General features: G+C 38.2%; 1 protein-coding gene across 4 annotated transcripts in view; it reads right to left on the bottom strand.

Moving 5' to 3' along the window:
• Positions 1-2,505: 2,505 nt before the first annotated feature.
• The window catches only part of KLHL5 (kelch like family member 5), an 83,370-nt gene continuing 58,286 nt past the window's right edge, over positions 2,506-27,589 (bottom strand). For all 4 annotated transcript variants that reach the window (XM_061164573.1, XM_061164572.1, XM_061164575.1 and 1 more), the window contains 5 exons: positions 17,681-17,905; positions 14,272-14,434; positions 10,894-11,106; positions 8,541-8,712; positions 2,506-3,639 (listed from right to left, as the gene is read on the bottom strand). In XM_061164573.1, the coding sequence (XP_061020556.1) occupies positions 3,583-3,639; positions 8,541-8,712; positions 10,894-11,106; positions 14,272-14,434; positions 17,681-17,905 (830 nt within the window). In that variant the 3' untranslated portion in view covers positions 2,506-3,582. The remainder of the gene's footprint in view (positions 3,640-8,540; positions 8,713-10,893; positions 11,107-14,271; positions 14,435-17,680; positions 17,906-27,589) is intronic.

Raw genomic sequence — 27,589 nt, 5'->3', positions numbered from 1 at the left:
AGTTATGCGTGTCTGTGTTTTCTTCAGGAGTTTTAATATATAGGATCAAAACAGCTGCAAATGGAGTTTTACTTCTTCCTAATTGCGATTCCTTTTCTTTCTTTCTTGCCTAATTGCTTTGGCTAGAACTTCTTGTACAATGTTGACTAGGTATGGTGGGAGTGGACCTTTTCCCGATGTTGGAGGAAAACCTTTTAATCTTTTATCATTTATTGTGTGGTTAACTGTGGGTTTTTCATGAATGTTTTTTAACAGGTTGAGGAAATTTCATTCTCTTCCAAGTTTGCTGAGTGCTTTTATCATTAAAGGGTACTGATTTCTGTCAAATGCTTTTTCTTATCAACTGAGATGCTAATCTTTTTTTTTTTAAATAATGAAGAGCTTTATTTTCATGTCACTGTTTTAGTTTCTTCTAGCTGAGTTCTCTTCGTTCTATTAAGTGGTAAATTACATTGATGGATTGATTTTTGTATTTGAACCACCCCTATATTTTTGCAATAAATTCTTAGTTTGTCATGGTATAAAATCCGCTTTTGCCTGGCTTAGGTATCAAAGTAATGCTGGTCTTATAAACTTGTGAAGTCTACCAAATTCTGGTTCTGAAGTTTCTTTGTTGTTGTTTTGATGATTGAGTCAATTCTTAACTTGTTAGATCTGTTTAGACTTATTTCTTCTTAAATTAGTTTTAGTGATTTGTGTATTTCCAGAAATTCATCTATTTCTTGTATGTTATCTATTTTGTTGGCCATAAAACATTTTAAAAAATATATATATTTATTTGGCTGTGCCGAGTCTTAGTTGTGAAATGCAAGATCTTTGATCTTCATTGCAGCATTCAGGATCTTGAGTTGTGGTAGGTGGGATCCAGGACCCCAACCAAGGACTGAAGCTGGGCCCCCTGTACTGGGAGTGTGAAGTCCTAGCCCCTGGACCAACGGAGAAGTCCCATAAAGTGTGTTTTTGATTTGTTTATGATTGAGCCATCCAAAATACTATGAAATTTATCTAATATTCATAAAACTTGGAAGTATGCTTACTTATGTTTACTTTTCTAAAGCAAAATGTATATAAAATTCCATGAGTTTTATTTAAATAAAATATCCCTCCAATATTAAGGAACCAAAATTTTCTGGTAAGAGTATAACTGATAAATTTTACTTCTAAAGCATTAACATTCTTTTAAATTAAAATAAATGATTTATTTAAAATAAAGTTTTTTAAAATTAAATGATTTCTCACATGAAATGAAACTTCTTTTCTACCTAGAAACAGGAGTGGTAACAGAATGGACTCCCGAGCCAGACTTCCTACACCTGAATCCCTACTCTGCCACTAACTTGCTATATATAATCTTGGGGTTAAACTCTCCATGCCCAGTTTCCTCATCTGAGTAAGGAGAATAATAAAAGGGGAACAATTAAGTACATTAACACATGCAAAAAACTTGGCTCCTAATTCATAAGTATTCAATAGTTCACAAATATCCTTATCTTTCTTAAAGTGGTCATTAATTGGGGCTAAAATAAAGAGCAGCTGGATGAGATGCTCACTGGGATAATGGAGAAGCTAACAGTAAAAGTTAAGACAGCAGTCTTGGATGATGCATACAAAGAATGGCCATATTTTCCTCTAGATTTACAAGACCCCAGTCTAAGAGAAGAATAAATGTTTCGGCAAGTGCTCTGTCACTAGAAAAGAAACTGGTTTTCTTCATTTGTATCCAGAAGAGCAGGTCCTATTGACTACAAAACTCCATTAAGAAAGGCCCTCCAGTGGGACAGAAAATCAAAGGAACCGTTCTAATGAATCCCATAAAGGAAAGGAAGATCCTCAGGGACAAGAATCAGGTCCTTTACTTTAAGGCGAGTCTGACTCCACTGCAGGCGCCGGGAACGAGAGAGTGAGTGGTGAACGGAGAGCAGTAATCACAAGGTAAGTACTTTCCTTTAGAATCCAGGCCTAAGCCTCCACATGAAGGGATGATGTACTAACACATTTCTGCTTTTGAAATTTTTGTTTTGTTTCTTATACCTTTTTCCTCTTCTCTCTCTTACCCAAAATACATACTCTATAGCTGATCCCTCCTTGTGAGGAAAATATCTGAATTCATATACACACTACAATGAATATATGAAATAATAATATATTTGTCATGATCACTGCTATTTTCTTAGTACCCACACCAGTAGAATGCCCATGGAATTTTCTTTGAGAACAGAAGTCTTAAGTTTGTTGACTTCAAAGGTAGAAAAATTTCATGAGTATTCAAAATCAGCTCAAAAAAAAAAAAAAAGCTCAATTTTTAAAGGAAGCAACTAAAATAAAGGCTACACTGATACAGAATGTAAAGACACATTAACCACAATATGAACTTTTAAAAGGTGAGAATTTAGTTTATACTTTTTATATTAAGATATAAGTTAATGACTTATACCCTAAAGAATTTATCATAAAATAATACTGCCCAGTGCACTTGTGCAAATAATAAATAATTCACTGAGAGTATTAACATTCACATGTGTAATTAAGAGTTTACAAATGTACAAAGTTGGGGTAATAAACACTTTAAACTCATTTTCCAAACATTCAATAAGCCCATCCCCCCCAAACTGTTTGACTACAAAGACGCACAGAGGATTACTAATTCTGGCAAAAGATCAGAAACAAGGCAGGAGAGGCACATACAGACTTGAGAACATAAGAATATCCAAACAGTTCTTCGATATAAAAAGACAAAATCGAAGCATTTTTAATAATATAAAAGAAAACAAATTCATATAATTAAATACTACTTAGGTGAAAGAACATTAGAGGGTAGATAGCATTTATTTTCTCCACAAAATTTGCATATCTTGAATTTAATGTAAAACACCTTGTTTCATTCCAAAGGAAGAATATCATAATATGGAGTTCTTGATGAATCTAGATGGAATGAATATTTAAATAGACCCCAAAAATCAAAACAAGCTTTTATTTGGTCATTGCTCTAACTCTTTAATGTTCATTAAATTGATTCACTTAGAAATTTTAGAAATAAAAGTCCACAACCAAAGCACAGAAAATTCAGCTATTCCTGAAAAGAACTAAATGCATAGTCTTTAGTATATCGTTAAAATAGTGGTCGTGGTTAAGCAAACAAATGAATAAAAATTACTACAACTCATGTATGATAAAGTTACAAAGCAATACATTAGAAGTTTTATCAGATGTATCTGCACTATAATAAAAGAAATACGGATAATAGTATCAGTAAAATGTGCTTGATTATTAAAAGAAATGAAATTCCCAATTAACCCTGGGTTGTGTTAGGAGCAGTGCACATTGTCATCATATTTTATATATCAGGAACATACATTCACAATCCACCAGATGCAGTTCTGATTTCCTAAGAAGTGAAAGTTTTTAATCCTGGTTTTTCTGCTCTTTCCTCCCGTGTTTTAACATCTTCATTTAGAGATCAGGCACTTTGTGCCCAGGAATGTGGCGTTGCAAATTTACTAAAAACGTTATCCATTGATAGTAGAATAATTATACTAAATTCATAAAGGAAGAGGATATCTTCATTTAGAAAAACAAGCGCTGTTATAGTTTCACAGTCACAACGCAAGCTCCAGCTCTTCCGAGGCACAGTGGAGCAACCTAAAAAAACAAACAAAAAACCAAAAAGACTTGTGTTGGGATTGTGGGTAAAAACGTTGATAATACCACAACAGTCAGTGAAATATTGAAAGTTTGCTCACAGTGGTTGGCAAAGAGCTGCTGCCTGAACCCTACTGTCCGAGCTCTTCTGCTGGCCCTTTTCTTAAATGAGATCCTCCTTCCGGATGCCAAAGCTTCAAGGACTAAATCGTTTTGTGTATATAACATAATAATGTAGCATTCACTTCTCTTTAAAGATGACTTTTAAAGATAGATCAGAAACTGTTCTACGTGAAACACTATTTTGCCAAAATGATGTACAACATGGATGCGAGGCAAGGCTGAACACTTACAGTAGCTTTGTGACTAATGGAGAAAATACCAAGGATTAGCCAGAGTGGCCGTGACTTTGCTGTCTCAGAGAGTGCACAAAATACACCGCATCCCTGGGATCTGCTTATTCTGGAGGAACCACTAACTTCACAGTTATTGATGACCTTCTCAGCATGGCTGAAAAGTCTAAACTCATTCTACTACTTGTTAGCAGACTGAATAAATAATACATATCACCCACCCAACTTCTTGGGAGTGAAAACAAACCTGGTGAATAAACTCTACAACAGTGAGAACAGTGAGACAGAAATATGAGACACTTGGGAGAAAATATAATCTTATGAATAAGGAACAATTCTTAAATATTTCACTTATGGTCTTTTTTTTTTTTTTTTCCCAAAGTATTCTAGACACTGGGGTAACTCATAGTGGAGATAAGTGTAGACAAGAATAGTTTTAAAAGGAAGACTACTTTGAGCCCAGTAAGAATCTATGCATTTGAGCTTAGAGAATTAAAACATTAAGCATTTGGGAAGGGTTTTGTTTTGTACCTATGCATGTACGGATATGTCGTAAAGTGTTTTTGTCAGATGGTGGTGGGGGTTAGTCTCTTAGTCGTGTCTCTTTGCAACGTCATGGACTGTAGCCTGCCAGGTTCCTCTGTCTTTAGGATTATCCCGGGAGGAACAGTTGAGTGGGTTGCTATTCCCTTTCCCAGGAGATCTTCCCGATCTAGGGATGGAACCCAGGTTTCCTGCTTGGCAGGCAGATTTTTTTACCACTGTGCCACCTGTACATGATATCAAAATGACCTTCTAGTCATTTTGACTCTCCTCTCCTGACCAATTAAGAATACAACTGACTTCAATGTGAGTGAATTCATGGTTGTTCTCCACCTGAATCAGTTGTTTTGATCACTGTTACATCTTTTTGACCAAATAACCTATTTTAAAACCATATTTACTTACAGTATTCTAGAAGTAACCTCCAAGTCATTTAAATCAAAGTATCTGTAATTAGTAGTTTTTCTCAAAACACTCAAGACACTGTCTCTACCCTGTGAGTAGTTGATGTTGTCATGATAACCAGCTAGAAAGTTTAGCTTTGAGAATTTACTAAACGCAATGTGGTCAACTCCTGTTTTGGGTCAATGCTGGTAGTGGGGTGAGTGGTGGCTTAAGAGTTCATAATCATATTTCATTTCCTATACAAATAAATGTCCTCCTGTCCATTTGTAGGACCATCAAATGGAAAACCATTTATTTCTCAGATACTATGGTTATAAGTTCATATTTAGGAGCTTTAAAATCACTTATATGTGGAATCTAAATAATGCAACAACTAGTGAATATAACAACAACAAAAAAAACCGGACTCATGGATCTAGAGAACTAGTGATTACCGCTGGGGAGAGAGGAGGGGCAAAACAGAGGTAGAGAATTAAGAGTTACAAACAACTACATATAAAATGGGGCTTCCCAGATGGCACGGTGGTAAAGATTCTGCCTGCCAATGCAGAAGACCCAAGAGAAGTGGGTTTGATTGATCCCTGGGTGGGATCCCCTGGAGGAGGAAATGGCAACTCACTCCAGTATTTCTGCCTGGAAAATTCCATGAACAGAGGAATCTGGCGGGCTACAATCCATTGGGTAACAGAGTCAGACACGACTGAGCACACTCATGTATAAAATCAGCCACAAAGATCATTGTACAGCACAGGGGATACAGTCAGTATTTTATAGTATGGATAAGTGGAGTATAATCCTTAAATTGTGAATCACTATATTGTACACTTGTAACTTATATAATATTGTATATCAATTGTACGTCAATAAAAAAATTTTTTAAAGTAATGGAGATGGCATGTAAACCAAAGGGCTGTATGGTCACAGATTATGAATTCTGATAGAGTGACTTAGCATAAAGTATTAATTATCTGTAATAGCAAGTTTGAAATAGATTTCCTTATAACTGGCCTAAGGGCTTAAATGAAATACGTTTCAGGAAAAGAGATTCTTCCATCTCTTCTTGGGTTCCTCAGTTATCATTCACAACTACTCCTGCCATGGTAGGAGGCTGACGGTAGTTTCTAACGAAATCCTGTAGCTCTAACTCAAGTCCTCAAATTATGCCTTCTCCCCTTCACCAAGGGATCTCACTTATTTAAGAAATAAGATCAAGGTCATACAATCTAAGTCTCTTTACCTACCATTCTCTTCACTTGAAAACATTTTCTATCTTTCAATCCTCATATTCTCATCTTCCCCTCCAGTTTTGGAGGATAAAACCTTTCCCCCAGTCTGAGGAGGATAAAAATTTTCCTCCTGCCTTTGCCCTCAATTCTGTTTCCTGTCCTTCTTTTCAGAAAAATGCCTTCAACTTTGCTTTCTCTCAACTCTCCTGTCATCATCTTTAATTGTGAAAAAGATGCTAGGCTCAAATTTTAACTCCACCTGCACTGAGTCAGCTATTTAGACATCTCATCCAGTACAGTGAGGAAATAACAGTACTTACCTCCGAGAGTTGTTGGGAAGATTCTTTACTGTGAAGTGCTTAGAACAGAGCCGGGTACATAAAATGGATTAAGTGTTAGCTTTCTATCATTATCATCATTTTAAAATTGCATGCCCCTCTAGCTTCCACATTTACTTTTAATCTTCTCTTTACTTTTTACACTGTGTGGTGGCTTCTGCTTCTATCACATTCTCAAAGGTCCTGACAACTTCATGAATGACAGATCTTCTTCATTCTTTTATGTTATTGAAATCCTCTCTCCTTTCTTTTAATGCTCTATTTCATTATCTACCAAGATACTCTCTGATCATTCTTTTGCTGTTTTCTCCAGAAGCTGCACCTCTCTATACAAACCTAGTAAGTGTATAAAGAAAAAATTAATAGGACTTGGTAATATCTCTTGAATCTACCTACGTATTCAACACCTCAAACCTTATAAATGAAGCAACCTTCTAAATGTCCTTTCACCCAGTCTTCACTTACCCTGCCCCAACCCAATTTACCCTGGCCCCGGCCTCTGACATGTGGATTTCCTATTACTGCATTGCTCTCTTGGTTAAAAGTCTCCTCTGGCTTCTTACTACCAAACTCTTCAGGTTAACCATTACAGACCTGCATCCTGATTCCAACCTTCCTCTCCAAGAATTCCTACTCTTCTCAAGCACGGAGTCTTGAGACTCCACTTCCTCAAGATAGCCTGCATATTTCCACTTTAGTGACATTTATTTCATGTTTTCTTACATGATTTCCTTTTTTAATTACATAAAGTCATTAAGGCTTACATTAAATCCCACTTCTTCCTCACTGAAGCCCTCTCAACAACCATTTTCTCTCTTCTCTTTGATTTCCCACACAGCTCACTGCCTGGACCATGCGACACTTCATACCAACTTCACACCAACACGTCACACTGTGGAGCCTTCCTTTTCACGTGCAGATCTCACTGACCCAAGGAATTAAGTTCTGTGACAGCACGGCTTCTCAGAAATTCTGTTATCTTGACAGTACTTACCACTACTCCTTGTATGTAGGTAAAAGTCAAAGTGTTAGTTGCTAAGTCATGTCTGACACTTTGTGACCCCATGGATTGTGGCCCACCAGGCCCCTCTGTCCATGGAATTCTCCAGGCGAGAATACTGGAGTGGGTAGCCATTCGCTTCTCTAGGGGATTTTCCTGACCCAGGGATTGAACCCAGGCCTCCTGCATTGCAGGCAGATTCTTTGCTCTCTGGGAAGGTAAACCTTGGCTCAGTTAAAGATCTAAGTGCCTTTTCTGTACCAGATATTGAATCGTGTGCCAGAGGCAGAAAATTCATGGTTCTGTTCTGGGTGATGATGGAAACAAAGATCTCAAAAGATCATTCTCAGAAGCTCTAGACTCTTTTAGAAATAAAGATGGATTTTTTTTCTGTTAATAAGCTTCCCAAGTCAAGTTTCTTACTTGTTAAAGTAAGATTGCCATCTTTCTTAGGTTATAACCAGACATCTGTTATTATTGTTGTTTAGTTGCTAAGTCATGTCCAACTTTTGTGACCCCATGGACTGTAGCCTGCCAGGCTCCTCTGTCCATGGGATTCTCCAAGCAAGAATACTAGAGTGGGCTGCCATGTCCTTCTCTGTTCCCAAGTATCAGTTGCTTGAGTATTTAAAAATTATTGCCCATCTATGGGAAAGTGGTTCAATTTTTTTATTTTCCACAATCTCTCCTTTCTTTATTAAGGCCTCTTGTGGTTCTATCTGCTCTACTGATGCTAGAACATCTCATCAATTCTCAGTAAGCAAACGGTGGCAGCAAATAACAGTAATAACAACAACAATAATAACCAATTAATAATTTCCCTGAGTATTAACTCACACTTTAAAGGTAATTTTGAATTTTAACTATACTATAAAATTAAACACTCCCTCTGTTTTCTTATATTTAATTAAGAGATGACTTTATCATGCTTATGCTATGTATTTTGATACTGAACATAATTAGGGTCTGTTTTACCAAAAAAATTGTTTTTAACAAAAATACAGTAAGTGTAATAATGAAACATGAAATGCCATACCTGGGTCCACTCATTTGTCTGGGGATCATAAGCCTCCACTGTATTAAGGTAAGTCTGTCCATCATACCCTCCAACAGCATATAATTTATCACCAAGTAAACAGACCCCCACAGCATCTCTGCTGATGCTCATAGAAGCTACTGCAGTCCACATATCTGTTTTAGGATCATATCTGAAAGGAAATTTTAGAAATGGAGCTGACGTTATTCTCACAACACTTTACATAAAATCCTTCTGTCCTTTAATCCTATTTTATGTCTTATTATCTATTACATAAAATACATTTGAACACATTTTAAGAGAAAAAAAATTAGTATTTTCCTGAAAAGTTCTAAATTACAACAGAATTATTTTACAGAGGTGTAACATTTAAACTAGTTCAAAAGAGCTCATGTAAATGTTTAAAACTGCTTTAGGGTTTTAGATTGCCTACTGAAAATCTGAGGAAATCAATACATGAAGCTCTATATAAGATGGGTGCTCTATCTAAGATGACTTACATCCTCAATTGCAGCTTTTTTTTTGCTTTTTGTGTTTTTTTTTTGGGGGGTGGTGCTGGGATCGAAACCTGTACCCCTCACAATGGAAGCTCGGAGTCCTAACCACTGGACAACCAGGGAATTCCCCTTAATCACTGTTAACTGCTCATTTTTTATAGAGTTTCTTATCCCTTTCATGAAGTATGTTAACTAGAACTGCTCCCAAATTGTCTAAGAGCAGATACACCATGCTAAGATGACTTATATTGCTTCCAAATGACTTATATATGCTTCTTGTATTAATGAACAGCTTTTCACTGGGTGTGGTCCTACAGTGGGCCACTAATTTATGGGACAAAGTGTTTAAACACTTCCATGTATCTTTACTGGATTTTAACATGCAGCAAGCAAAGTCTGAATTATTTTCTCCCTGACACAGGTGAAACATAGGTGTTAACTATCTTGCTTTCTCAAAAAAACACCAACTCTGCTTATTGTTTCATAGAAAGCACTCACTGTCATCAACAAACCTTCATTTTTTTATCCTTCTTTTAGTCATTTATAATTTATTAAATAATTCACACACATACACATATTCGTTAACTTTTCATTGCTCTTTAAAACCCGAGATCCTTAACAGGGCTTCAAGACTCTACACGACCTGCCCGACCTCCCCTACTCCTTTCCTGCCACTTCTAGCATTCTGTGTTCTCCGGGGACAGGCGCAGCCTTACAGTTTCCTGTATGTTCATACACACTCCTACTGAATCTGCTTCCTGCATCCCTTCAATTCTCCCCATCCCACTGGTCACACAGAAGATGGGGGCCTGAACCACTGTCCAGAGCTTCTGTTGACGTCAGGCTCTGTACCTAGACCCATATATGAGTTTTGAACATGGATAACTTGTTCGAGTTTTAAGTCTTACTAGCCCTTTATTTTCTTTTACTATTTCATACTACATCATTTTATATCAAAACATGTCAGAAATGTCCTTCTCCTTTTTGCTCATTTGGCTTCCAGCTCCTAATTCATTCTCTGTAAAATTCATCAGACTCCTTTTCTTATTAGGTACAATGTCCAGTACAAAATAGGTACACAATAAATCTTTGTCACAGGATTCAATTAATGAATTATGTAATCAATTCTAAGGTAACACTGAGGGAAGACTCTGAGGGGGCTGCTGGAGACAGATGAAGAGATGGCCTGAGCAGCCCACCCAGTGTTTACAGAGCTCATAACGAACTGCCTTGTTCGTGGGTGCTCAGCAGGGGCAGGCGAGGGTGGGACAATTTGAGAGAAGAGTGCTGAAACACGTATATTATCATATGTGAAATGGATCGCCAGTCCAGGTTCGATGCATGAGGCAGGGTGCTCGGGGTGCACTGGGATGACCCTGAGGGATGGGATGGGGAGGGAGGGTCAGGATCAGGAACACATGCACACCCATGGCTGATTCATGTGAATGTATGGCAAAACCCACCGCAACGCTGCTGCTGCTAAGTCACTTCAGTCGTGTCCGACTCTGTGCGACCCCACAGACGGCAGCCCACCAGGCTCCCCCGTCCCTGGGATTCTCCAGGCAAGAACACTGGAGTGGGTTGCCATTTCCTTCTCCAATGCATGAAAGTGAAAAGTGAAAGTGAAGTTGCTCAGTTGTGTCTGACTCTTAGCGACCCCATGGACTGCAGCCTACCAGGCTCCTCCGTCCATGGGATTTTCCAGGCAGGAGAACCACCACAATATTGTAAAGTAATTAGCCTCCAATTAAAATTAAAAAAAAATAAAAACAAACAAAAAATGTTATTAATCTGTGTGGAAGTTTCAGAGGCTTAGGTTTGTTTATTCATTTCTAGTTTTCTTTCACAGGAAATACCTCTCCACGCAGTCTGACAGCCTGGAAGTCAAGTTGGACGCAGGCGCGTCGTGTCCTCCGATGGCATACAGCAATCCATTCCAGGTAGTGACTCCTACTCCCCCTCTCCTTTTTGACATTTGTGCACAGAGTGTCCACTTATTAGTATGCGGATCAAAACATTCTACTGACTTGAGACAGGAACTTCCATCACGACCACCAACTGCATAAAGTCTATAAAAAGAACAAATTGAATGGTAAATAAGAGACAGTGCTATTATTATGCATAGGACAAAGAAAGAGGTTATTTTTATGGTATTTCATTGAATTCAAAGTGTCATCAGTTGTAAGAAATACTGTCAATCTATGTGCCATTAAGAAAGAAGATGTGCTACCTATTAAATGGCACATGTATATATCATATATTTGTATATATTACATATCATTCTGTACATACATAAAGAAGAAAGCATAAACTCACATGAGCAAAGACAACTTTTTCACAGCTGCCATCTAACTGACAAGTTACCACTGATTGTAGAATACATCACAATTTTAGAGATGTTAAAGTGTGTCTTAAAACAAGATAAAAGATGAATATACCATGACATTTCTTAAATAGCTAAGATAGGACTTGGTGATAAATAAAAGAAACTAACCTTCTCTGAGCAATACCACAGGCGAGGCACTCTACATGTATTAATTTAATCATTACAGTGATCCTATGACAAACTATTTGTATCCTTGTTTCACAGGTAAAGAAACTGGGATTCATGGAGATAAGAAACTTGCACGTGGTCACCCAGTAAGAAGCAGAAGCAGGACAACAGTTACATTAATGAGCAGCTGTACAGTCAACAGTCATCTGGGACATATTTGTAACAGTGAAATATGAGAACAGAATTATCGATTCAAATATACTCATCTACTAGACCATGTTTAGGATATTAAAATACCATATGTATATTCATTGGTATGTTAATGTTCTAAATGTTGCCTAGTAAACCAACAGAAATTCATTATCAATCAATACACTGCACTAAGATTATTATTAATTATATTATTACTACTGCACTCATAAAAATATTATTTTAAAAAATAATTTTATTTATTTTTGGCTGTGCGAGGTCTTCACTGGTGTGTGAGCTTTCCTCCAGCTGCAGTGAGCGGGGGTGAGTCGCGTTGTGGTATGAGGACTGCTAGTTGTGGCGGCCGCTCTTGTTGCAGAGGACAGCTCTGGGGCGGGCAGACGTCAGCAGCGGTGGCCGGGGGCTCGCGGTCACGGCTCACAGGCCCCAGGGCACAGCCTCAGGAGTTGCGGCACACGGGCTTAGCCGCCTTATGGCATGTGGGATCTTCCCTGCCCAGGGACAGAACCCAAGTCTCCAGCATTGGCAGGAAGGTGAATTCTTTACCACTGAGCCACAGGGAGGCCCTAATTAAAAATATTTTTACTCTGATCTTAAAGTATGTAAAATATTTTAAATATTTGGACATGTGAATATTTTTTATTAAGCACAAAATCTTCTTGGACTTACTATTCACCTGGGAAAAACTCTTTGTAGATATTTTTTCTATCAGTTTTTTGTAAAATAATAAATTCAGCTTACTGTATGTACAAAAGCTTACACATTTTGAATGTATAGATGCCTTAGTTAATATTCAGCTGTCTTTTAATTCTAAAGAAACAGCATTTGAACTATATCAAATTTCTACCCATTAAAACTCTAAGTATTTACAATATACATATTTAAAAGACATATTTCATAATTTTAATTCATAATTTATAATACCTGTGCCACTCAAGTGAAGTGAAGTATTAGTCACTCAGTAACGTCTGACTCTTTGTGACTCCACAGACTGTAGCCTGCCAGGCTCCTCTGTCCATGGAATTCTCCAGGCAAGAATACTGGAGTGGGTAGCCTTTCCCTTCTCCAGGGGATCTTTCTGACCAGGGATCGAACCCAGGTTTCAAATTGGTTCTTAAATAATAAGATAACAAATCTTAAACAGCAAAATATAGTTGCAGCAGTATCTTGTTTTAAACTTAAAATATATTAATAGCATGGAATTTGAAATTTATTTGAAACTTTAACCTGTTAAAATTTTATGTTAAAAACTATTTTTTTGATGTTACTGCCTTAACAGTAAACTGTCCTCATCTTAAACTAATACTTGGTAGAGTAATTATATAAATACAGATCACAGAATATTAGAAGGAATCAACAACTAGAAAATGTCAATAACTAAAAATACACATACACAAGCACAGTATAATAGGTTTCCAGGTACTGTGTGCCCTTCACAGTGAATTCCTGGGTCTTCCTTGTGAAAAGTGGTATAGTACAGTCATTAAGAGAATGGACCCTGGAGCCAGACTCTCTGGGTTTGAAGCCTGGTTCTACCACTTATCACTTACTAGCTGTGACTTTGGATGAGTTATTTAATCTCTATCTGCCTGTACTTCATCATCCATAAAATCTAAATCTAAATCTTTTAATAATTAGTAACAATTCCTACAAATAATTTTAAGTTTCTGTATTTTAACCTTTATTCTTTTGTCTTGCTGGAGATGATGATAAAGCATTTTAAACGGGTAAAGTTATATAACAAACAACTTTTATTTAATAACCATACAGGTCTTCATTTTATGGAAGAAAGGCCTGGAAAAGATACTATATGTTTTAGTCTTTGAGTAACCAAGAGCCATTAGTGGTGGCTCTATCCAAATATGTTTATTTAGAGCAGACAAGAAGCAAGGGAACACTTCTTTCTAAATGCATTCTAGTATTCAGCAGTTTACCAAGATAAGAAAGAAGCGTAAGTGAGGAAGGCTTCCCCCACAGCTCACTGGTAAAGACTCCACCTACCAAAGCAGGAGATCTGGGTTCAGTCCCTGGGTTGGGAAGATTTCCCAGAGAAGGAAATGGCAACCCATTCCAATATTCCTGCTTGGAAAATCCCATGGACAGAGGAGCCTGGTGGTCCACAGTCCATGGGGCTGCAAAGAGTCAGACACGACTGCATGACTAAAACACACACATATTTAAATAAGGAAAAAATCAGTAGAAAAGATGGAAGGAATTATTTAGAGAAATATGAGCGAGACTATATAACTGAAAAAAAAAAAACTTTTCAAGTTATATAAACCACCAGATTTTGACTATATTGAATATTTATATAAAATTTACTTAAAATAACTAGAAATTTAGAATACCTGTACATTAAAATAAAACCCTAACTTAATGTTGAGGTATTTATATTTAGAACTATTACAAAAAAGAGACTAACAAGTTTGTTTACATCACTCAAAGTATTTCTCTCCTGATTTCTATGTATCTTTAAGTTGGACATGCTACAGCTTGATACATTTAAGTGGAACTTTAAATACATCCTTACTTTCCACTTAGTACAGCCACACCAACTGTGCTCCTGGGGGTGGACATAGTAGCCACAAAGTTCCACTGGCGAGCCTGAGGGTCCCACCTTTCCACTGTATTCAGATAGCTCCAACCATCATGTCCTCCTACTGCATACATAGGACCTTCCAGGACAGCCACGCCTACAAGGAGACAGCAAAGAAGCAAACTGAAAAGTCTTTCATTGACATATAAGTAAAGTGAACCTTTAAGAAGCAAATTTAACTGAGCAAAAATTTATGATAAAAATTTATGACAAAGATATTGGCTATGAGGAACACAGCTCTTCTTGACAGATAGGTGAGTGGGTAAGGGGGAAAAATAGCACTGTAACCCTGGTCTTAAAAGTTTTAGAGGCAGCATTTTGAGGTCCAACAGGGGAAAGTTATTTAAAAAGCATACAATATGCACAATTTTGCCATATTTAGAACATTTTTCAACAATTTGGATTTGCAATATATTTAAAAACAGCAATTTTATTCTTTTCTTCCTTTAATTCAAATTCATGAGATTTTGCTCTAGTTAGATTTGATACCACAATATATTTGGTCTGATTCATCACAAGAGAACCAAGTCAGATTCATATGTTCATTTATTCAACAAATAGCTACTAAGCTTCTACCACGTGCCAGGTACTTAATAGAGCATAACAGATAAGGGCTCTGCCCTGATGGACCTGATATTTTACTTGGGAATAAAGGAAAAGGGTAGAGAGGATCAGGGAGACCTCTCGGATAGAGTGATGTTTGAACAGAAATGTGAATGAAGTTAGGAAACCAGGCTTGAAGGTATCCAGGGGAAGAGAAGGTGAGATAAGAGGACGAGAATATACAAAGGCCCTGAGGCATCTTAGCATGTCTGTGGGATAAACAGCTGGGAGGCCAAGTGGTGAGCAAGGGGGAGAGAGTAGTGGGTGAGCCGGAGGGTGGCCTCAGATCATGCAGCGGTCGGGGCAACTGCAAGGGCTTTGGATTCTATTCTAAATGAGATGGAAAACCAGTGGAGGGTTTTGGGAAGCGACTTAGCACCAGCAGCAGCAGCATGACATGACCATAGTCAGGTGAGATATAAATACGTATCACTTGAAGGCCAAAATACAAATATTGTGATACAAAGACATCTATTTCTGTGAAATCACAGCCAGATGATGTAAACAGTCACCGTCCATGCAGGAACCAAATCAACATACCATTCCACTCATTTGTGTCCTACCAGTAATAGCTATAGGAGATTACCTATCTATCTCCAAATATACATAAAACATAAGACAATTTTATATTTTTACATGTGTGTGTGAGTGTAATTAAGTAATTTAAAATTTACTTAAGTAAAGATTTCTTCTGTAAGCTCAAACATTTTTTAAATGTTTAAAACATTTATTATAAGGTAAATTAGTAAGAACAAAGCTGTGCTGAACAACACAGAAATGGAAATAAAGGCTTAAAGAAGACACTTTGAATTATATGATCATTCTCCTTTGAACTTGCTACAGTTCAATAAACTCTTTCGTATGGTACCTAGAACTAATGACAGTATCCCATACACAATCTCATCTCTACAAGACAGAGCTAGATAATGGTCATTCTCATTCTATGTACTATAAGAAATTACATTAAGTTAGAATTGACTTTCTTTTCCCCGTAATAGGGGAACGTTTGCAGCTGAATCACACTTTTGACCCTGGATTTTATGCTCAACACAAATTTATAAGCCTTGTTCATGCTGCTTTTAAGATACATCTTCCCATTTTGTGCCCATGTAACAGTTGATTTTATGGACTCAAGATTACTGTTTTAGTTTTGTTTGCTGAAATTCATGTAGTTAATTTTAAGCTGCTCTCTCAATACCTTAGCCCCAACTCTCTGGTTTTATTTCCTTAACTTGAAACTTAAGATCATCTTTCACTGAAAGCTAATTGCAACTGGTAGAATCCCTTGTCCCTTTGATCTTTTGCTGTTCCCATTACCATACCAAGCTTCATGCCTAGATAATTTCCATTGGCATTTTGGGCAATCTCTACTCTGGTGCTCAGTATTAATAAACTGGGTATAGTATAAAGCCATGCTATCTAAACTCAACTATCTCTTCACTATAACTCATTCATCTTTTATGATAACCTATCAAATTCTTTATTGCAACTACTTTAAGCCTTTTCCAAACTGTGATAAATTGACAATATGGTAACAAATTCTCCCTTTCCCAGAAGATATGTCTATTCACAATGTGATTCTGTAGGTCTTCCCATCAAGAAGTGGAGTCTATTTTTCTACCTTTTGAATCAGGGCTTGCCCATGTGACTTAAATTAGCCAACGGGATATTAGCAAACATGAGGCAAGAAGCGGCTTGAAAAATGCTTGTGCATTGGGACTTACTTTCTCTTGCTGCTTTTGAAACCCTGTGACTGCCACCATGAGAAGAATACTGGGCTAGCCTCAATGACTAGAGGCATGTGGCCCAATTGCCTCTGCTGCCTCGGCTGACAGCCTGTGTACCACTATACACGTGAGTGAGGCCACTCTAGATCAACCGCCAACTAGCCTGCCTGCCTACTCCAGAGACATGAGAAAGCCCAGCGGAAATCTTCTAAGTCAGCCCAGAGCAGAAGAACTGCCCAGCTGATGCAGATTCATGAGCTAAAGAAATGATTCTTGGTTTAAGCTTCTAAGTTTTGGAGTGGTTTGTTATATAGCAAAATCTGGATGATACACATACATTTCAAGCCCCATCTAATTTTATAATATGTCCACCTCTTCACTCTCAGCAAACAATTCTTTCCATTTTTTTTCTATGAGAAAAGAGAAGTCATCTGATACAAGATCCCTAAATTCTCTTCCGTCCATTTCAGAATGAGTCATCAGTTTCTGAAGATAAAGACAGTGTCTTCCTCATCTTTATATACCTACAGAACAGACAGCATGGCACACAGCACATGCTAGTCAATATTTGCTCAGTGAATTACTAAATTACAGAATGAAAAGTCTCTATCACGACATTCTCTGTGCTACCTCAAAAATTTTCTGCATCTTATTCATTTCTGCTTAAAAACCAAGGACTATACATGAAAAAAAATAATGCTAAAGATTTTTAAATAAGCATTTCAATTAGATAACACTAAGTGTCAACATAGAACACACATGTCCAATGGTGGCTTGTCAGTCCATCGTGCGACACCATAGTTCTTAAATATTCATGTTTTCACTTGTGCTGGCTACACATACACATGCTTGTTTTCTCTGCTTCTGCTTCTCAGATAACAGGGAGCATGAGGGGATGCTGGCGACTGCTGCTGGCTCAGCAGCTGCGACACTGATCTTCTGCCAGGTGAAGACAGTGAAAATGCCATACAGGCCTATACATGAAAGTATGAACAAATCTGCAGTTATCTCACCAAGGCCATGCCTATGTGTAGACATAGGAGGCATCACACTCCAAGTTTTTGTTTTAGGGTTGTAGCATTCTACAGTATTCAAAGTCTTCAGTCCATCTCTTCCTCCAACCACGTACAGTTTCTCATCTAACACTGCGACGCCGAACTGCAGCCTCCGCCCGTTCATATTTGCTACAGGAGTCCACATATTTGTACGAAGGTCATACTTTTCGATGCTTGTTGCTCCTTAATAGTAACAGAAAGAAGTTATGCAAATAAAAAGCTCACCATCGTTGAGTATTTTATGAACTTAGACATATAAAAGTATAGGATTAGCACTGACAATAATACTTCTAACATGTTCCAATAAGCACCTGCATGATCGCAACCTTGCTTGTAGCCCTGCCCTCATCGCCTACTCTCCAGTGCATGCACCAGACTCTGGTACTAGAAGGTCAAGGGAGAAAGGACTGTCTGTCACAGGGCTGAGAAGCAACAGCCAGAGGGAAGAAAGCAGGGTAGTTTAGCACGATAGAAACCAAAGTAAAAAAGGTCACAGCTGCCGAGAGGATCAACTAAGATGAGGACTAAAACGTATGACTGAATTTAGCTACATGGAGGTCATTCATGACTTTAGGGACAGTCCTTTGTTTGAGCAGTTGAGACCAGACTGAGAGGTGAGGAAATGGAGACGATGGGCATCAATCATTCCTCTAAGAAGTCTGGCTACAAAAAGGTGGAGAGAGATAAGAATTATTTGGTGGGTTGAGGGAAGTTTTGTTTTGTTTTTAAAAGTGGATAAGCCTTAATGGGGAGGATCTAGCTGTGGGGAAGGAAGCTGAAAATACAGGAGACGAAGGGCTCCTATTTAACAGTGCGAGTTCCTGAGAAGGCAAGAAAGGGCAGTGTCAGGGCCCAGGTGAGAGGCTGGCTTTCACAGGAGGAGGGGATACCCACTTCACCAAAACCAGGAAGGACAAGAGCTTAAGAGTGGATGCAATGCTTTGAGAACCCTAAGAGGGGAGAGTTTAGGGAATGATGCTATCTACATGTCATTAAGAATTAGAATATTCAAAGAACTCTTCTGTTTTCTTTATGAGGGAAGAACAGTGGAGTTAAGGGAAAAAAAAAAAAAAAGACCTACTCCTTTAAACAAAGAGCCAACCCTCAGTTAGTTCAGTTCAGTTCAGTTGCTCAGTCGTGTCTGACTCTTTGAGACCCCACGAACCACAGCACGCGAGGCCTCCCTGTCCATCACCAACTCCAGAGTCCACCCAAACCCATGTCCATTGAATCGGTGATGCCATCCAACCATCTCATCCTCTGTCGTCCCCTTCTCCTCCTGCCCTCAATCTTTCCCAGCATCAGGGTCTTTTCAAATGAGTCAGCTCTTTGCATCAGAGGCCAAAGTACTGGAGTTTCAGCTTCAACATCAGTTCTTCCAGTGAACACCTAGGACTGATCCCCTTTAGGATGGACTGGTTGGATCTCCTTGCAGTCCAAGGGACTCTCAGGAGTTTTCTCTAACACCACAGTTCAAAAGCATCAATTCTTTGGTGCTCAGCTTTCTTTATAGTCCAACTCTCACATCCATACATGAAAACTGGAAAAACCATAGCTTTGACTAGATGGACCTTTGTTGACAAAGTAATGTCTCTGCTTTTTAACATGCTATCTAGGTTGGTCATAACTTTCCTTCCAAGGAGTAAGCATCTTTTAATTTCATGGCTGCTATCACCATCTACAGTGATTTTGGAGCTCAAAAAAATAAAATCAGCCACTGTTTCCCCTTCTATTTGCCATGAAGTGATGGGGCCGGATGCCATGATCTTAGTTTTCTGAATGTTGAGCTTTAAGCCAACTTTTTCACTCTCCTCTTTCACTTTCATCAAGAGGCTCTTTAGTTCTTTGTTTTCTGCCATAAGGGTGGTGTCAACTGCATATCTGAGGTTATTGATATTTCTCCTGGCAATCTTGATTCCAGCTTGTGCTTCCTCCAGCCCAGCATTTCTCATGATGTACTCTGCATATAAGTTCAATAAGCAGGGTGACAATATACAGCCTTGACGTACTCCTTTTCCTATTGGAACCAGTCTGTTGTTCCATGTCCAGTTCTAACTGTTGCTTCCTGACCTGCCTACAGGTTTCTCAAGAGGCAGCTCAGGTGGTCAGGTATTCCCATCTCTTTCTGAATTTTCCACAGTTTATCGTGATCCACACAGTCAAAGGCTTTGGCATAGTCAATAAAGCAGAAATAGGTGTTTTTCTGGAACTCTCTTGCTTTTTCAATGATCCAGTGGATGTTGGCAATTTGATCTCTGGTTCCTCTGCCTTTTCTAAATCCAGTTTGAACATGTGGAAGTTCACAGTTCACATACTGTTGAAGCCTGGCTTGGAGAATTTTGAGCATTACCTTGCTAGCATGTGAGATGAGTGCAATTGTGCGATAGTTTGAGCATTCTTTGGCATTGCCTTTCTTTGGGATTGGAATGAAAACTGACCTTTTCCAGTCCTGTGGCCACTGCTGAGTTTTCCAAATTTGCTGGCATATTGAGTACAGCACTTTCATAGCATCATCTTTCAGGATTTGAAATAGCTCAACTGGAATTCCATCACCTCCACTAGCTTTGTTCGTAGTGATGCTTCCTAAGGCCCACTTGATTTCGCATTCCAGGATGTCTGGCTCTAGGAGAGTGATCACACCATCGTGATTATCTGGGTTGTGAAGATCTTTTTTGTATAGTTCTTCTGTGTATTCTTGCCACCTCTTCTTAATATCTTCTGCTTCTGTTAAGTCCCTATCATTTCTGCCCTTTATTGAGACCATCTTTGCACGAAATGTTCCCTTGGTATCTCTAATTTTCTTGAAGACATCTCCAGTCTTTCCCATTCTCGGCAGTGGCTGAGAGGAGCTACCCCACGTCCAAGGTAAGGAGTGGCGGCTGTGCTTTGCTGGAGCAGCCGTGAAGAGATACCCCACATCTAAGGTAAGAGAAACCCAAGTAAGACGGTAGGCAAAGAGAGAGGATCAGAGGGCAGACAGACTGAAACCACAATCACAGACAACAGGCCAATCTGATCACATGGACCACAGCCTTGTCTAACTCAATTAAACTAAGCCATCCCGTGTGGGGCCACCAAAGATGGACGGGTCATGGTGGAGAGGTCTGACAGAATGTGGTCCACTGGAGAAGGGAATGGCAAACCGCTTCAGTATTCTTGCCTTGGGAACCCCATGAACAATATGAAAAGGAAAAAAGAGAGGACACTGAAAGATGAAATCCCCAGGTCGGTAGGTGCCCAATATGCTACTGGAGATCAGTGGAGAAATAACTCCAGAAAGAATGAAGGGATGGAGCCAAAGCAAAAACAACACCCAGTTGTGGATGTGACTGGTGATAGAAGCAAGGTTTGATGCTGTAAAGAGCAATATTGCATAGGAACCTGGAATGTTAGGTCCATGAATCAAGGCAAATTGGAAGTGGTCAAACAGGAGATGACAAGAGTGAATGTCGACATTTTAGGAATCAGCGAACTAAGATGGACTGGAATAGGTGAATTTAACTCAGATGACTATTATATCTACTACTGTGGGCAGGAATCCCTTAAAAGAAATGGAGTAGCCATCATAGTCAACCAAAGAATCCAAAATGCAGTACTTGGATACAATCTCAAAAATGACAGAATGATCTCTGTTTGTTTCCAAGGCAAACCGTTCAATATCACAGTAATCCAAGTCTATGCCCTGACCAGTAACACTGAAGAAGCTGAACAGTTCTATGAAGACCTACAAGACATTCTAGAACTAACACCCAAAAAAGATGTCCTTTTCATTATAGGGTACTGGAATGCAAAAGTAGGAAGTCAAGAAACACCTGGAGTAACAGGCAAATTTGGCTTTGGAGTACAGAATGAAGCAGGGCTTCATTAGCAAAGGCTAACAGAGTTCTGCCAAGAGAACGCACTGGTCATAGCAAACACCATCTTCCAACCACACAAGAGAAGACTCTACACATGGACATCACCAGATGGTCGACACTGAAATCAGACTGATTATATGCTTTGCAGCCAAACATGGAGAAGCTCTATACAGTCAGCAAAAACAAGATCGGGAGCTGACTGTGGCTCAGATCATGAACTCCTTATTGTCAAATTCAGACTGAAATGGAAGAAAGTGGAGAAAACCACTAGACCGTTCAGGTATGACCTAAATCAAATTCCCTTATGACTATACAGTGGAAGTGAGAAATAGATTTAAGGGACTAGATCTGATAGACAGAGTGCCTGATGAGCTATGGACAGAGGTTCGTGACATTGTACAGGAGACAGGGATCAAGACCATCTCCATGGAAAAGAAATGCAAAAAAGCAAAATGGCTGTCTGAGGAGGCCTTACAAATAGCTGTGAAAAGAAGGGAAGAAAAAAGCAAAGGAGAAAAGGAAAGATATACCCATTTGAATGCAGAGTTCCAAAGAATAGCCAGGAGAGATAAGAAAGCCTTCCTTAGTGATTGATGCAAAATACAGGAAAACTCTCTGTTATGAAGAGTTCAGTTAGTGTCTACTTTACTTCTCTCTTCTAAGCCTCTAATACAACATGCAATCAGTGCTATTCTTATAGCACTACAATCAAGACAAGCATTTATTCTGAAATATTTGTCACAACTAGGTCATCAGAGCACTGATGCTACTGATGTCTCCTAAAATTCAGAAATAGTTTTGCTGTTATACATATGGCAAGAAACCTTGAAAGTCTTTAATACGTGTGTGTATGCATATTTTTGTTGTTGTTTAGTTGATAAGTTGTGTTCGGTTCTCTTGCAACCCCAGGGACTGCAGCCCGCCAAGCTCCTCTGTCCACTGGGATTTTCCAGGTAAGAATACGGCAGTGGGTTGTCATTTCCTTCTCCAGGGGAATCTTCCAGACCCAGGAACTGAAGCCCTAGCTCCTACCGAGTCTCTTACATTGCAGGCAGGCAGACTCTTTACTGCTGAGACACCAAGGCTATGTGTATGCATATATTTTTCTTAAACTAGTTTTACTATTTTTATTTGCCTTATAAAAGTTTTAAGTTATTTGAGATAAATACTGAGTCTTTTTCCATCGTTGCATTCTCAAATGTCATGTGATAGACTCTGTTGTATATAGCGCTGTTGAAAAATATTTTTGAATTTGAATAATCTTTGTGATTTTTAGCCAAAATGAGACTTTACTGATACAAATGTTTTATGTAATAGTATACGGAATCATCACTCTAAACTTGACCTTAAAAACTTCTTTCTTCCTCAAATAAAAAGGCCCTGCTAATTATCTCTCCTCATTAATGAATTTAAAGAAGATTTCTAATTTGAAGTTATTCCTTTTAGAAACAGTTTACTAAGCATTATCAGAGTCATATGAACTAGTAACTAAAAACTCTTTTGTTAATATCAAATGTAATTCTTAAAGTTGTAAGATTTTAAAATCTGAAACATGTATCTTAAAAAAATGTTACCTCCAAATAACAAAATCTTAGTAATTGTAAAAATCCTATGTAAAAGCTTGGAACTTCCCTAATTTATACTGAAGGATTGACCTTAAAAAAAAAGTAGGCACAAATATATCCTGATATCATTTTAGTGGCTATTTAGAACCATCACTAGCTCATTTTGGGGCGGGGGGGGGGGGGGGCGGGGGCGGTGTGGGTCTATACTAAACAGATATCTGAAGGGACCAAGAACTCAATAATCAGACTCCTATGTAACTAATGCAAATTGCTCTTCATTATAAAGACACTGGGAATAAGATAAGGCCTGGGAAGATAGCTTGAGTAGGACAGAACCTCAGAGTGTTTGATTATTAAGAGAGGCTTAGAAATATATTTGGTCAAACTGCAAAGGCCTGATTACAGAAAGCCTTGAAACCTAGAGAGAGGAATTCATACCTTGTGCAGTAAAGAAATAAAGATTGCTGAAGCTTTTGAGCACAGAGTGGCATGTTAACAGAAGAGTTAACATGGGAATTAAGCAGAGTATAGTGTCCAAAGTCAAAACGCCTATCTGCATCTTGATTCCATCACTAATTAGCTGTGTGAGCCTAGGAAAGTTATTTAACTTCACTGTCTCAGTATCCTCTTCTGTAAAAGAGGGCAGTAATAACATACAGCTCTGCAAGTTGCTAGGAAGATGAAATGAAACAATGTAGGTCAAGTCCTTAGCATAATGCCTGACATTTATTAACAATATAATGAATGCTACTCCCACAAAATTAACATAATCAAAATTTGTGAGTTGAGAGAAGGCTAACTGGAGTTATCAAGACAGCAGCGGAGATTTGGAAGAATTAGGAGTCATTGGAAAGAAGTCACTTGGTGACTATCAGGAATGTAAGTTTGAGAGAGAGAAGGAGAGAGGAGATAAGTATTGTTTACTTGGCTACTTAGAATTCAAGCTCCTTTCCCAAGTTTGGGGACTCTTCCTATGTATGTGTGAGCCTTGATGGGAACCAGGAACCCATCTCCCAGAAAACTGAAAAGGCAGATCTTTCTTTTTTAAAAGAATCTTTATTGGAGTATAGTTACTTTACAATGATTTGATAGTTTCTACTGTAAGGCAAAGTGAGTCAGTCACGTGTATACATACAACCCCTCTTTTCTGGACTTAAGACAGTCACTGTCTTTGGAATTTTAGGGCCTATGACTGACCTAAAGCTAGTCAAATGGATGTCTGAACCTGGAATTTAAAACCTAAAGCAGGATTTATAAAGAAGCAGGGACAGTGAATGTAGTCCTATCCATTTCTCAATAGCCGCCCAGTAAATTCCTTATTTGCTTAAATGAGCCAGAGCTGATGTCCTCTGAGGAGCACTGAACTATGATCACAAGTTCTCAAGTCTGAGAGACATGGTCAGAGAAGATTTGAATACATGACGTTTAAGGTGAAAACCGAACATCAAATAGGTATTTTATACAAGTTGGAAATATGAGAATAAAGTCAAAGTGCAAGACTTATTTTGCGGAATCTGAAATATGACACAAATGAACTTATCTACCAAACAGAAACAGACTCACAGGCATAGAGAATACATGTGGTTGCCAAGGAGGAGGGGAGCTGGGGGAGGGATGAACTGGGAGTTTGGGATCAGCAAATGCAAACCTTTTTATAGAAGATGTTAAAACAACAAGGTCCTACTGTATAGCACAGGGAACTATATTCAATATCCTATGATAAACCATCATGGAATAGAAAATAAAAAAGGATGTATACAGAACTGAATCACTTTGCTACAGAGCAGAAATTAACACAATACTGTAAATCAATTATACTTCAATAAAATAAATGATAAAAAATCAAAATATGAGAGTATAATTAATACAGAGATAGCAGTTAAAGCCTTGAAAAAGAGAAGGAAAGACTGAGGAGAAGAGTTAAGTGCTGGTAATGACTACAAAGCTAAGCACCAGTTCCGGACATATAGCAGGTTATTTAATAAGTATTTGCAGATCAGTTATCTGGACAGTGGAGGTCTCCAAAAATGTTCAAATACTTACATTATAACTCCAATCAGTTATCTTTATGTATTTCTATAACACTGAGTCATCAAGTCTATATTTAAAACTTAAGCATCTACATATACATAGCACTATATGCTATGTGCAATAATAGCTATATTTATATTTATTTATATTTTACAACTAAAAGTTAAATAACAATGCAAGATTTTCAATTAGAGCTCATGTTTTGACATTTCTTAGAAATATCACATAGAGGAGAAACCTTTAGATATGATCACTGCATCAAGTGTTTTAGTCATACAAGTAATACAAGAGAACTGAGACCACAGAGGTAGCCAGAAGTCAGAGGTATTGTCAGGAGCCTGCAAATTATTAGTACTAGGAATTCAGAGGAAGAGGAGATCAATGTATGCTGAGAAAAAATACATACACATAAACAGAAAGTTTCTAGCACAATACTTGGCATTGAGTAGGCATTGGGCATGGTGTTTGTTGTTATTAACGTTACTATGAATAACAAATGCTGCAAGAAGGGTACAAAGATTTCCAGATACTCTTGACCTAGATTTCCTGCATATTTATATTTTACACTTGTTATCTATGTATGTACATGTGTATACATGAATGTTTTTCTGAACTGTTTCATCAGAGTAAGTTGCAAAAATGATGACCATGCATGCTTAGTCGTTCAGTCGTGTCTGACTCTTTGTGACCCCAGACTGTGGCACGCCAGGTCTCTCTGTCCATGGGGTTTCCTAAGCAAGAATACTGGAGTGGGTTGTCACATCCTCCTCCGGGAAATCTTCCCGACCCAGGGATCAAACCCACATCTCCTGTATTGCAAGTGGATTCTTTACCACTGAGCCACTGGGAATCACGATGCCCCTGTATCCCTAAATATCTCAGTGTTGCTTCTTCTAAACCACAAATCCTCTTACAAAACCACAATACAATCATCAAAATCTGGAAATTAACATTTATACAATGCTGCTATCTAATCTACAGACCTTGTTTGGATTTCATCATTTGTCCCAATTATGGTTTCCTTGGCAGCTCAGCTGGTAAACACTCTGCAATGCAGGAGACTCCGGTTTGATTCCTGGCTTGGGAAGACTCACTGGAGAAGGGATAGGCTATCCATCCAGGATTCTTGGGCTTCCCTTGTGGCTCAGCTGGTAAAGAATCTGCCTGCAATGTAGGAGACCTGAGTTCGACCCCTGGGTTGGGAAGATCCCCTGGAGCAAGGGAACAGCTACCCACTCTAGTATTCTGGTCTGGAGAATTCCATGGACTATCCATGGGGTTGCAAAGAGTCAGACATGACTGAGCAACTTTCATTTTAATGTCCTTCATAGCAAAAAAAAATCCAAGATGATGTATTGTAAAAGCTGTCATATCTCTGTAATCTGAGACAAATTCCTAAATCTTTTTGTATTTCATGATGTTGACATTTTGGAATACTTCAGATAAGTTATTTTGTAGCATGTCTCTCAATTTGAATTTGTCTTTTTCTTATGATTAAGTCCATATTACATACTTTTGGCAGGAATACCACAGATGTCCAGGTGAGTTCTCAGTACATCACATAAGCACAGGCTGCTGCTTAGTCTCTTTACTGGCAATATGATCACTGATTGCCAAAATTGCAAGTATCGATTATTTGGTTTAGGTGTTGTGTGTCAAGTTTCTCTACCATAAGACATAACTTATGCTTGACTAATAAGCAAGTGACTGGGAGATACTTTGAGACTAAAGATCCTGCTCTCAAAAACTTTCACCTATGAGTCTTAGAGAACTGATGATTGACTGAATTACTTATTAATATGATGATTGCCAAATGGTGATTTTTCTAATCCCATCTTTGCTTCTATATTTTAATTAGTTGGTATTCTACTGTAAGAAAGAGCATTCCTTCTCCTTCTGTTTGTATCAGTATGAATCCATGAATACTTATTTACATCTTTTGCTACCATTATTTATTTTGATGTTGAAATTATCCCAGGTTGGGACAGTGGTAGCCCTTACAAACTGTCTGCTGTATCTCTTGACCGGCACTACAAGTTGTTCTAGGCTTATCTTGTACTTTTCCTACCTCAGTGCTAGAATCAGCTATTTCTCCAAGGAGTTCATAAGCCTTAGTTGTTACTAATTCATCTTTTCTGTTTTCTTTCAAAAAGATACACGTACCCCGATGTTCACTGCAGCACTATTTACAATAGCCAAGGCAAGAAAGCAACCTAAATGTCCATGGACAGATGAATGGATAAAAAAGACGTCGTATACATATATATATATATTATATATAATAAGATATACATATATAATGGAATACTACTCAGCCATTAAAAAGAAGAAAATAATGCCATTTGCACCAACAAGGATGGACCCAGAGATTTTCACACTGAGTGAAGTAAGTCAGAGAAGGACAAATATCATAT

The sequence above is a fragment of the Dama dama genome, chromosome 17, assembly GCF_033118175.1.
Source record: "Dama dama isolate Ldn47 chromosome 17, ASM3311817v1, whole genome shotgun sequence".
Classification (NCBI taxonomy): Eukaryota; Metazoa; Chordata; class Mammalia; order Artiodactyla; family Cervidae; genus Dama; species Dama dama.
Note: the sequence above shows the minus strand (reverse complement) of the source record. Positions and strands in the feature narration are given on the sequence as shown.